This window comes from Paroedura picta, chromosome 18, assembly GCF_049243985.1.
Source record: "Paroedura picta isolate Pp20150507F chromosome 18, Ppicta_v3.0, whole genome shotgun sequence".
NCBI classification, from domain to species: Eukaryota; Metazoa; Chordata; class Lepidosauria; order Squamata; family Gekkonidae; genus Paroedura; species Paroedura picta.
In genome coordinates, this window is record NC_135386.1 from 17,968,089 (window position 1) to 17,980,249 (window position 12,161).

The following is a 12,161-nucleotide window of genomic DNA, read 5'->3' on the forward strand; positions in this document are numbered from 1 at the left end:
GCCAGTCCTGTCCAGAAGGCAGAACCAGGCATCCGAGCCTCAGCCTCTGACTCTGCAGGAGTTCCCTACCCCCTTCCCCCGACTCTGAAATCAAGTCCAGGATGGAAAAACGAAAAGCCCAAGGTTTTCTTTGGATGGGGAATCGGCTGCATCTCATTACTTGGAGGGAGGGGGGACAAACCCTGAAGGATATCAGAAGCTCTGCTAATGGCCCCCCTCCCCCCCCATGTCTTTTGGGCAAGCCAGTTTCCTGCAGGGGCATTTGCTTTGCAATTCCAATTCTTCCTGTTGTATTTCAAATTCATCAGCTTTGTGCCTTTCCTACAGGGAGTCCCTGAATTCTCCCTCTCCTCCTCCCCCCCCCCCCATATTACTGGAACACCAAGTACCGTGTTCCTTGTAAGAAATGCGCAGGAGCTTGGAACATGTGGCATGGCTGCTGCAACCACCTCCAAAGGGCAGAGCCTTCCAGAAACATGACCGCACTATGGCGGAATGTCTCTGCTACGGAACGAGAACGGGTTTAGTCTCCGGACATAAGCCAGTCTTGGCTCTCCAGGGAGCCCTGGAATTCGGAGCTCTTTAACAATTGGCTAAAGGTCTCGGAACTGAGAAGTTCTCTGTGCCTGCATGAACTACGATTCCCAAGTCTCCCTGGGGCTGGAAGTCTAGGGGGTACCGGAGAATGCATCAAGAGAGCCCTGCGGAGTCGTCTTCCGCCACTTGGTTTCCACCTGTTTGGGTATCTGGGGTGCTATCCAAATCTCCCGAGTTCCTGGGAGACGATGAGGAAGGAGGGAAGGAGCCCTGTGCCCTTAGAGATGAGATTCCATCGGGTCTCAATCCTGCTTTTGCATCCTTAATGTGGAAGCACAATCCCACCTCCCCCTTTTTTGGCTGGGAAACCCTTTCAGTGGTGTTAACGTGAGTTTTTCTTCCTTCTTTTGCAGAATCTCCGCCCCCTCCTTATTCTCGGCTCTCTCCGAACGACGAACAAAAGCCGTTGGGTGGGTATCTCCTCTCCGGTTGGCAGGGCAGGAATGAGACCCTCGTTGTGTGGTTTGTTGGTGTGCAAAATGTTCAGAACTAGAAAGATGTGGGGCAGCAGGTGTGCTGGAATGTGGTTTGCTCAGAGGGAGAAGTTATGGCGCTCAGGCAGACCTGCATCACAGTCGAAGGGCAGAAATCGCCACTGAGCACAGGAATGCCGTTCCTGACCCTTTCATTAAACAAATCGCTTGCTTCTAGCCAGAAGCAAGTTTCAGCCTTGGCCTCAGAGCGCCTAGGCCGGGAACGGAACCAGAGCATTGGTCCATCAAAGTGGCAGCAGCTCTCCAGCGGATCCGGCCCGTTTCCCTTAGCCTCCTGCCTGGAGAGGCGGAGGATCGAACCTGGGACCAGATGCTCTGCCACTGAGCCATGGTCCATCCCTCCAAATTTAACACCTGTAGCAACCTCCTGCTAGGAGATGCCGAGTGAAAACGAGCACCATCAACGCTTCTTTTACGGACGTCCCTCAACGTGGGTTTACATCCAGAGAAGTCCTAAGGAGAGCGATGGCTCCTGCAAGTCCATTCAGCCTCAAGGGGTCCCCGGACTCAGACTTGGTCCTGTTGCTTCAGACCAACCTGGCCGCCCACCTGAACCCATCTGGAGAAATGTGCCTGCCTTTGAAAGCTCACGGCTTGCGTAAAACCTGTTGGGTCTTCAAGGTGCTTGGTGGGTCTTCAGAGTCTGCTGCTTCCTTGTTGATGGCAGAAGCACCTTTGCCTTCCGTGGCTGGAGATGCAGGGACAGTGATCTCTCCGAGTCCCTTTGCCAGCAGGACGAAGATGACCTCCCCCCCCCCTGCAGAAGCGCCTGGCGGCACCTCGCCTCACCTCGAAGGGAACTTGGTCAGAGCAACTGGGCACCAAACTGTGCCCTACTTAAAAGCTGGCAGCGTCCGAGAGCGCGTCGCCTTCCAAAAGTATATATTGTCGTTGAGGAATTTAAACATCGCCCGTGGTGGATGGGAGACCTGGCTGGCCGCTTGGCGGCTCTTCAGGGCGATGGGAAGCGTGCGAGGTCCCAGTCGGGCTGAGGTGATGAGCTGTGAACTTTGGATCGCAGGCGTGTGCGCTCAACGGAGGAGTCAAGGGATGAGGGAACGCCGGCGAAAAGAAGGGAAGGCCACTGTGGCTGAAGAAGAAGAAGAAGAGCTGGTTTGGGAAAACCCTGGTTTGGGGGGAATCCCCAAAATGGCTTACAACTCCCCTTCCCTTCCTCTTCCCACAACAAAATTTGAGTCCCATTGCCGCCTTGAAGACCAACAAGGATTTATTCAAGACGTGAGCTTTCTTTTGCAGGCACACTTCCTCGGACATATACTCATGTTGATCTTCAACAACAACTCACTGTTGGTCCTTAAAGGGGCTATTGGACTCAAATTGTGTTCTCCCCGCAACAGACACCCTATGAGGCAGGTGGGGCTGAGAGAGCACTGAGAGAACTGCTTTGTGAGCTCTGAGAGAACTGTGACCAGCCCAAGATCACCCAGCTGGCCTGCATGTGGAGGAGGAGTGGGGAATCAAACCCAGCTCTCCAGATTAGAAGCTGCCCCTCTTTAACCCTCTTCACCAGGCCGGCTCTCAAAAAGAAGAGGGGAGCACTCCCTGGTCCCCATTAAGGCAAAAAATGCCCGATCCTTGGTTGCCAAGAGCATTTCTGTAGGGACAGGAAAGCAGATCTGCTTCGGCAGAGCCCCACACCCCAAACGCCAAGCGGGTCTTTGGAGAACGTTGAGAGCGCCGCTTTAATTCAAGGGGCCTGAGCGGAGCCCTGTGCGGAGAAAGACCAAGGAAGGACTTTTAACTTGTTAAAACAGAGTTTTCTCCGCTTCAGCAGGGGTGGGAGGGAGGAAGGAAGGAAGGAAGGAAACAAGAATAAACAGCTTCAAGAATTTTAATAGTGATAATTAAGTAGAGTAACGAGGAATTGTTTGGAGGCTTAACGTAACCTTATCCCCAGAGCGCCAAGTTCCTACTTGTTTCGCTCCCCTCGGCCTTGGCTGTTTTGTAAGGCGCTCTGAGCGGCTGGCTTCGGGACGTCAGGGAAGCACAGGGGGGAGGCTGACTGAGGGTCTGGCCTTGGCACGAACAAAGGAAAGGAGGGCTTGCTCGCTTCCGCCAACGCTCTTCGAGTGGACGTGCCCCTTGCCGGCATTAGGCCTGCTTTTCACTCCCCAAATGAGTCTCAAGCACCATTCCCTGCCTCTCCCGGCAACAGACACCCTGGGAAGTAGGAGGGGCTGAGAGAGCTCCGTGAGAACAGCCCTATCTTGACTGTGACTGGCCCGAGGTCACCCAGCTGGCTGCATGTGGAGGAGGAGTGGGAATCGAACCCAGCTCTCCAGATTAGAGATATGGAGGATGGGTTGCCACCTTTGGATCGGGGCACACCTGGAGGTTCTGGGGTGGGCCTGGACTGTGCGGGGTCTGGGGAGGGACCTCAGCTGGGTACAAGACTGCACAGTCCTCCTCCCAAAGCTGCTTCATTCTCCAGGGCAACCAGTTGCTTTCTGCAATGATCAGTCTTCAAATCGAGCCAGAGTAGAGTCTGGAAACACAAGCTGATTTCAAAGCCAGAATTTTTCATCGGTGGCTCATAAATGTGTTCTTAACACATATCCTTATTTTTCTAGTGGGTTTTTCGTAGCTTAGTTGGTTAAAATTCCAAACATCTAAGAGGAAACGCAGTTTGTCAGTATCCTGCTGATTCCCCTGCAGCTCATTCTCCCCCGGGAATAGACGGAGCAGAAATTGGCAAATAGCTTTCCCCCCCCCCCCTTGGTTTATTTTATTTATTTTGTTTTGTTACATTTTGTTACATTTTGTTACATTCCCCACCACCCTGTGTGGGCCTGCCTCTGCTTTGATATTTGGAATTCTAACAAACTATGCTAAGAAAATGCCACTAGAGAATCTTCCAGAAAAATAAGGCTACATTCTCAGAACACCTTTGAGAGCCACGGATGAAGATTTTGGGTCTGAAAACGGTTGTGTATCCAGGCTCCGTTCTGGCTCTGTTTGAATGAAAGAAGAAAAAGATGTTTACCCTCCCCCAGTTTCTTCGTAGGTTTGGCTTCACACAGCTGGTGGGTCCATTTCACTGGACCCCCGGGTTTTTCATCAGTGGTGCTGACCCGGCGGCATTCCCTCCTGAAGGAAAGGCGCCGTGCCTCATCTCCGGTGCCATTCCAGGGCCTGGCAAAGAGGGTTTCATTCCAGAGAGTGGTGGATGTTTCCCCCCTCCCTTTATGTCCGTAAACCGCTTTCAAGATTCTGCAGGAATCAGGGCGCAAATATTTCAGAGCAAAGTTTGAGTGCAGCGGCCACTTGAAGATCAACAAAAGTTTTATTTGGGAGTGTAAACTCTTGTGTGTGCACAAATCGGGCCCTCTGCAAGTAAAGGGAATCCACTGCCACCAGTTGCTTGCCTTCCGCCGCACACAAACTAACCCAAATGAAAATAAAGCAGGAGCTTCACAATTTGCTGGGGTTGGGGAGGGGGTTGGGGGAACCTGTCTTTGCTCTCTGGGTGGGCTACACTGGTGAGCACGACAGCTCTCCTCATTCTGTGTTTCTCCTCTTCTCTGCAGATCTTTCCGATTCCACGTTGTCCTACACTGAAACAGAGGCCACGAACTCACCCTGCATCACACCCGGGGAGTTCTCAGGTTGGCAGACGCTTCTAATTTCTTGTATCCAAGTGACCCTTTTGACAGAGAGTGCTTAGCTAGGTGGTTTTAGGAAAGAAGCTGCTGAAGTGTTACTATCCAAAATGTGACCACCCCAGCGAGGAGTTTGCCGTCTCCCAGTGAGACCAGAGGCTGGGTTGACGGCCTGGCTGGTCAGGGATCTCTTGAGAATTCCTCTTGCGCCATCTTGCCGGCTGACGCAACCGCTGCCGCTGGGCTGGCGTATCTGCTCCATTCAAAAGTGAGGTGTTCCCTTTTGTGGTAGTCGCTCCTGTTTTGCAGGACTCGGGTTTGCTCGAGGGAAGCCCTGACGATGAGGTTCCCACACTCCTCTCATGGCTCACTGTGGACCCCAGCGCCTAGAAAGGTGCAGCTCATTTTAATCCTGCCTGGCTGCTTGCGTGTGTGTGTGTGTGTGTGTGTGTGTGTGTGTGTGTACATGCAGAGCATCTCGCTAATGCTGTTTATATCTGGTTTCCTACCTGCCGTCCGCTCTGGGGCAATCACGGTGCAGTTTGCTCAGGCCAGGATTAGTCTGAGGGCATCTCTGTTGCTTGATGTTGATGATGATGATGATGATGATGATGATGATGATGATGATACTTCGATTTATTGCCCACCATTCCCAGTGGCTCATGGCGGGTTACATTAGCCTGAATAAAACCCCATTAAAAACCCAGACATAAAAGCATCACCATCCAAATGATGGTGTAAAAGAGAAGAACGGCAGAAAAAAATATAACAAACCAATCCCTTCTCCCAGTTGCTCAAACGGGAGGTGGGAAGAGGGGGCAGATGAAACCAGGCTGCCGTACACACAGAGATCTTTGGGGCAGTCCCAGTTCTCTCAGAGCTCTCTCAGCCTCGCCTACCCCCCAGGGTGTCTGCTGTGGGGAGAGGAAGGGTAGGCGATGGGAAGCTGCTTTGAGACTCCTGGGGGTAGTGAAAAGCAGGGTACAAAACCCCGGCTCTTCTTCTTCTCTCTTGATGCCGATTGGAATATGTTGTCAGCAGAGCAGAGTAACAGCTACTCTCTAATATCCAGCTGGGGTGGAAGAATAAGCTTTGCTCGTGTTGCTTCTCCTGAGAGGGGCAGCCCCTTACCTTAAACGTGGGAGAGAACGTTAAGTAGTTGGCGACTTCCCCCCTCTTGCGCCAAATCGGAACACCCTTGATCCTTCCGGTCCCCTCTGCCTGCTTGGTGAGACCCTGGCTAGCAGGGTGAAGGATCTGGAAGCTGCTGAATTTCTCCTGGGACTTCCAAGTTTCACAGAAGTGCAGGAATTTGCTGACTATCTTGAGTTCTCCTTTTGCTCAGGGTAGACCTCAAGGAATTGGGGCAGGGGAGGAGGGAGTTTGGGAGAAGGATCTAGAAATTTGATTCTGGCACGTAGGAATTTTGAGATACTTTCCTGGCCTCACTTCCTGGGAAGGAGCACAACTTGTTGTGTTGAGCAGTGGCCTGTTTTGGCTTCTGACTCCGGTGTGGAGTTTCATGTCCGATGCCGAAAAGGCGTCAATATTATTTTTTAGCAAAGACACTTTGCGCTTTCAACCCCGAAATAAGGCCTGGCCTGGCGCTGGTTCCCTCTCTCTTTCTCTGATTCTTTCTCTCTCTCTCTTGTAAAGAGAAAAATACAATAACTGTCCACAGGCAAAGCAAGGGGGTGGGGGGGGGGAGAGAGGGTGGATAAGTTTCTTTGGTCCCTGAGCTCCTCCCGAGCAGCCTGCAGGAGAAGGGGGCTTAAACTTTTTGCTCGAACAAAATAACTATCACTTTGTGACCAAGATTGCAGTGTAATTGGATACTCCCATCTCCTACTGTGGTATTTGAAGTGGCACGGCCTCTTCATGAGAGTGTAATGCCGGTTGTTTATCTTTCCCCAGCGGGCTGGGATTACATACATAGGAGAATGACTCTCTGGCGTTTACCCACCGCCCTCCACACTGCAGTGGCCTGGAATTCCGTGGGGCTGTGGCTGACGGATTTCCGGGGACTTGGGTGCCTTGCGAGCCACGCTCAAGCCTTATTTTTGGTACCAAGGCTACCCTCCCTACTTGGAAACTGCCATGGAAACTCTAGGACAGGGGTAGTCAAACTGCGGCCCTCCAGATGTCCATGGACTACAATTCCCAGGAGCCCCCTGCCAGCGAATGCTGGCAGGGGCTCCTGGGAATTGTAATCCATGGACATCTGGAGGGCCGCAGTTTGACTACCCCTGCTCTAGGAGTTGGCCCAAGTCTTGGAGTGACAGCTAGCTTGCCCAATGAGGGAGCCCTTGGCGGGCTGCTCTACAGCGCCACCACAGAAGATGGTCAGAGCGTGGTATTGCACTTACCAGTTCAACAGGGATCAGGGGATGCTGGGAACCAATATAGCTTTATTTGTAGACTGCTGTGCACATGTGTGGGGGGGTACCGTGCCCCCCTGGCACCTCTTCTGGCATCTGCCAAATGTTTTAAGAAAGTAGGTTAGGCTGGGTGGGGCTTCTGACTGGCCACTGGAGATTTGATGGGCTGTGCAGATTTTTTTTTAAAGTTGCAGCTGCCGTTACAGCCCAGGGATCTCCCGGTGCTACCGAAGCTGATCTGCGGCAGTCATTTTGCAGCTGGCTCCGCCTCCCGTGGTAGCCATTTTGGGCCATGCCCACAATATTGTTTTGGAGTCCCACCCCTGCCCACAGATTCCAAAAGGCTGGGGACCTTGGAGTTCACTTGTAATCCAAGGAGGCTGCAGTTACTCCCTGGAGGTTGGCAACGCCAGTGATGGCTGACCCCTATGGGGGGTGGGGTGTCATGTGTGGCCTCCTCTGGTTTCCGAGGGCGTCCACACCTCTGCCTTGAAAGAGAGGAAGGCAGCTTCAGGTGAGATCTTCCATCCGGGCCAGATCTTTCTTTGGGGACATCAGCGTCCTCTCCCACCCCCCACCCCCGAGTTCATTTCCAGTATCTTAGAGGAGTGTGTGACTTGCCAGGTCTGGGCTATAAGGTCTCCTCGGCAGGTTAATGTGTCTTTTGCCCAAAAAGTGCTACTTCAATGCAAAAAAAAGAGGGACCCTCCCCCCCTCAAAAACAGCCCTTCTGCAAGCACCTTGGTCAAATGTTTTTATATTAAACATTTTTTTCCTCCGTGGACCTATTTTGCTGACGGGGGCTAAAAGTGTGTTTCTCCTTGACTTTGATTTTAAAAAAATTCTTTACCCTGGTGATCCCCCCCCCCTCCCTGCATGGCCTGCATGATTCTCTAAAGCTTCCAAATGAAAAATCTCAGTGCAGCAGCATGACTGAGCAGTTTTATTTCGTATTTTTTAAAAAGGAGCAAAGAACTCCCCCCCCCCCATAATAACATTCCTTCCCTTTGTTTTGTGAAACTCTTTAACTGTTTTCTGGAACTGGAAGGAAACCCAACTAGATAGAGGCTGTCTCCTTTTGCTACATGTTTCTTTTTTGGGGTGGGGGGGTGGGTGGGATGTGGAATTCTTAAAGGGATGGGAACGGCTTTTCTTGCAGCCCAAGACAAAAGCAGAGAGTCCCGTGGACTTTTGAAGCTTAACAAATGTATTATGGTATCAGCTCTTTTTCCGGGGGGTGCACAGAAGACACGGACATTTTTGGGGGGGCTCAGGTGGGTCGGTGTGCTGGTCTGAAGCAGCAGGACCATGTTTGGATCTTGTGGCACCTTTAAGGCACTTTAGACTTCCATGGGGACCTTCTCATTTAATTTAGGTGGCCAACCCCCCACCTCAGTTGGTGCACACCTGCAATGAACGGGAGGGAAAGAACAGGGTGATGCAGGGAAATCCATGAGCCCTTTCTTCTTCCCTCCTGCTCCCCTGGCCTTAGGTCATGTGGGGTGAGGAGGGAAGAGGACTGTGGGAGACACAGGAGGACTTTTCTCCCCCTCTTAGGAGGGTGCCTTCTGATGCTACGTGGAGCCTCCTCTTTGGAAGCAACTTCCTTCCTTCTGAAGAGGATCTCTGGGGTTCATTTAGTTGCCCTATGGGGGGTTGGGGGAGAGAAGTATTATTTTGCCATTAGTTGGCCTTTCTATTTCCATCGTGCAAATATGCTTAGAACATCAGAAGAGCCTTGCTGGGTCAGACCAATTGGTCCATCTAGTCCAGCATCCCGTCTCACACAGGGGCCAGCCAGTTCCTCTGGACAGCCAGTAACAGAGCAGAGAGGCCAAGGTCTTCAGAAGAACATCAGGAGAGCCTTACTGGATCAGACCAGTGGTCCATCTAGTCCAGCATCCTGTCTCACACAGGGGCCAGCCAGTTCCTCTGGACAGCCAGTAACAGAGCAGAGAGGCCAAGGTCTTCAGAAGAACATCAGGAGAGCCCTGCTGGATCAGACCAGGGGTCCATCTAGTCCAGCATCCTGCCTCACACAGGGACCAGCCAGTTCCTCTGGACAGCCAGTAACAGAGCAGAGAGGCCGAGGCCTTCCTAAGGACATCAGGAGAGCCCTGCTGGATCAGACCAGGGGTCCATCTAGTCCAGCATCCTGCCTCACACGGTGGCCAGCCAGTTTCTCTAGAGGGCCAACCGCAGGGCAGAGAGGCCGAGGCCTTCCCCTGATGTTGCCTCCTGGCTCTGGGATCCAGAGGTTGTGTGAAGGTTCCCCTCAGCCACCCTGGCTAGTTCCCATTGATAGACTTCTCCTTCATGGATCGATCTAACCCCCTTGGGCCTGAATCCCACAAAGCTGTTAAACATTTGGCTTTGAAACCCAGTTCTGACATCCTCCCTTATTTTTCTCCCTCGGGCCCCTCAAGTTAACATCACTGTAGCCAAAACAGTCTGTTTTTTCCCATGTCGAGGGTGGGAACAGAATCGGATGTTGCCGGTTATCAGGATTGTTTCTGCGAGAATTTCCTTGGGTTGTGTCTTTGAAGTGGTCGGCATCCAGGAGCTTTGAGCACGTTCGCTCTCGTTGGGGGGAAGAGGGGCCGAGAGCATGGGTCTTACACTGAACTCAACAGCGACACATCCAGATCTGAAATGTCATGCATGAATTTTCACGGAGCAAAATGCGTGTTCGGGCAAAGTCCGTGACGGACCTCGGAACAGTCTGGAACGCAGCTTCAGAAAGCACAGGTGGAATCGGGGGGGTGGACAGGCTAGCGAAGGTCCCTCCCGGCATAATGTCTCCTCGCAAGTAGAGAACTGGTACAAGAGGTCTGGTCTTGGTCCCAATTTTGATGCATTGCTTCTTCCAATCTATGCTGTTGTCCCTATGAGGGGTGTTTTTGTTAACAACAGACAGAAAGTCGGCCAGGGTCCCAATCCTTCTCCTAAGTAATGCTTCAGTCAGGCATTTGGGTAGGTTCAAACATTCTTTTACTACCATGACTCAGATGCTTTGTGCGCACCGCTAAAGACATTTCCCCCTCTGTAAACCAACCCAGGTTCAGAGACTGGTGACCACTAAGGTCGTGGGAGGGGGGGCACAGACGTAATTTCTGTTCCTTGGTCTTTAGAGATAACCGTGGGGAATGTGGTCCCTGATTGGTTAGGTGCAACCATGTGACCAGTGTCGGAAGTGTGGCCTTCCTATTCTGGTGATGAGATCGGCATTGGTGGCATCACAGACACACTTTTTGACTAGGATCCTGGGACCCCCGGGTTCGAATCACCACTCTGCCGTGGACGCGGGCCATGGTGACCTCCCAGCCTAATCTACCTGACAGGGTTGTTGTGGGCAAAACAAGGAGAGGAGGCCAATGTATTAAGCCGCCGAGGAGTCAAGTTGGCATAAGAAAGGGGAGGTTCTGAGTGGCTCTCTAATCCCCGCCTGGCCCACTTATTTGCGTGGCCGGGGGTCTGCTTTGCAGGAAGAAGTTTGCATGTTGGATGTGTCTCATTTGCCAGATTTGAAAATGAGATCAGTAGCTCCTGAGAAGGTCTCTTCTGGGAACCCGTTGAGTGGGACCCTTTAGAGCAGGGGTAGTCAAACTGCGGCCCTCCAGATGTCCATGGACTACAATTCCCAGGAGCCCCTGCCAGCATTTGCTGGCAGGGGCTCCTGGGAATTGTAGTCCATGGACATCTGGAGGGCCGCAGTTTGACTACCCCTGCTTTAGAGTTACAGTGAGGGAATGACCTGCCTTTCCCTGCTCTTGGGCTGCCTGGAGGAGCAGGAGGTGTTTATAAGTTTTGCTTCCAAACGGTATGACTGAGTTTTTTCCACGGAAATAACTTATTAAATGTGCAGCACCGGTCAAAGGGATTGAAGTCAGCCAGATTCATCAAAGGTGCCTCCTGGAGCCGCCGAATCCAGACGTGGCTTTTTTGGAGAGCCTTGGGAAGCTTGGCCGGGATTGGGGGGGGGGAGAGCTGTGATTGTGACTGGAGGAGCCAGAGATGGCGGAAGAGAACTTCAAGCTTCCCAGGACAACCTGGGGGAACTGAACTTGAGAAAAACATCTATGATTTCCGAGCACTTCCGCCGTCGGAAGGCCCCCCGTCCTGGGAACACTGCCTGGTTTGTGTGGCCTCGGAAAAGGCAGCATCTGCCGTTTCTGGTTATACCGTCGGAGGCTTTGAACGGCTCAGGAACGTCAGGCTGGGTTACTGGCAGAGCTGTTTGAACTATTTGACGGGAACTTTTACTATTCTGCTTCCCATCTCTTCCCCCTTTCAGGGAATTCACCCCCCCCCACACACACACACACCAAAGAATCATAGAGTTGGAAGGGACCTCCAGGATCATCTAGTCCAACCCCCCGCAGAATGCAGGAAATTCACAACTGCCTGTCCACCCACAGGGACTCCAGTTCCATGCCCAGATGATGCCACATGAGTTCGGAGCATGTGGGGGAGCACTGAATCAAGTCCACGCTCCTAACAACTACACCAAGCTGGCTCGCTAAGTGTTTCTTGTTAAGGGAAGAAGTGTTTTTTCAACCAGAGGGAATAGGCCATCCGGCCACCAGGCTCCCTTGTTGCCCAGTTTGTCTTTGAGACGCCCTTCGGAGAATGGATTAGTGACCAAGTGGTTCATCCTATAGAAGCTATGTTCCTAAAGGAGAATATATCAGTTCTTGCAGCTGAGTTGAGCTTGTTTAGGGAACAAGGTTCAACCCCGGGGAATCGGCTCTCCTGCCACTGGGCTCCCTTGTTGTCTAGCCTTCGCCAATTCGGGACCCTCCTTCAGAGAGTGGGTCGGTAAGAAAGCAGTTAATCCGAAAGAAGATACATACCTAAAAGAGAATTCGCCAGGGAGGGAGGCTTGGAGTAACCCGTTCCAGATGAGAAGACATTCCATCTTCGAGGATGGCGATTTAATGAACGGAAATGTGTGGAGTTGATGTTTAGCTTTTGGGCAAGAACAAAAGCGCTTTGCATAGAAATGCCCGTCTTGGCTGACCTTTGAGGCGTTGCAAAATTCTGGATCCAAACAGCCCTTTTGTTTGGAAAGA

At 52.1% G+C, this 12,161-nt stretch overlaps 1 protein-coding gene across 1 annotated transcript in view; it reads left to right on the forward strand.

Moving 5' to 3' along the window:
• Positions 1-12,161, forward strand: part of SMAD6 (SMAD family member 6) — a 38,358-nt gene that overhangs the window by 5,873 nt on the left and 20,324 nt on the right. The window contains exons 2-3 of the mRNA XM_077317311.1: positions 951-1,007; positions 4,640-4,717. Coding sequence (XP_077173426.1) covers positions 951-1,007; positions 4,640-4,717 — 135 coding nt within the window. The remainder of the gene's footprint in view (positions 1-950; positions 1,008-4,639; positions 4,718-12,161) is intronic.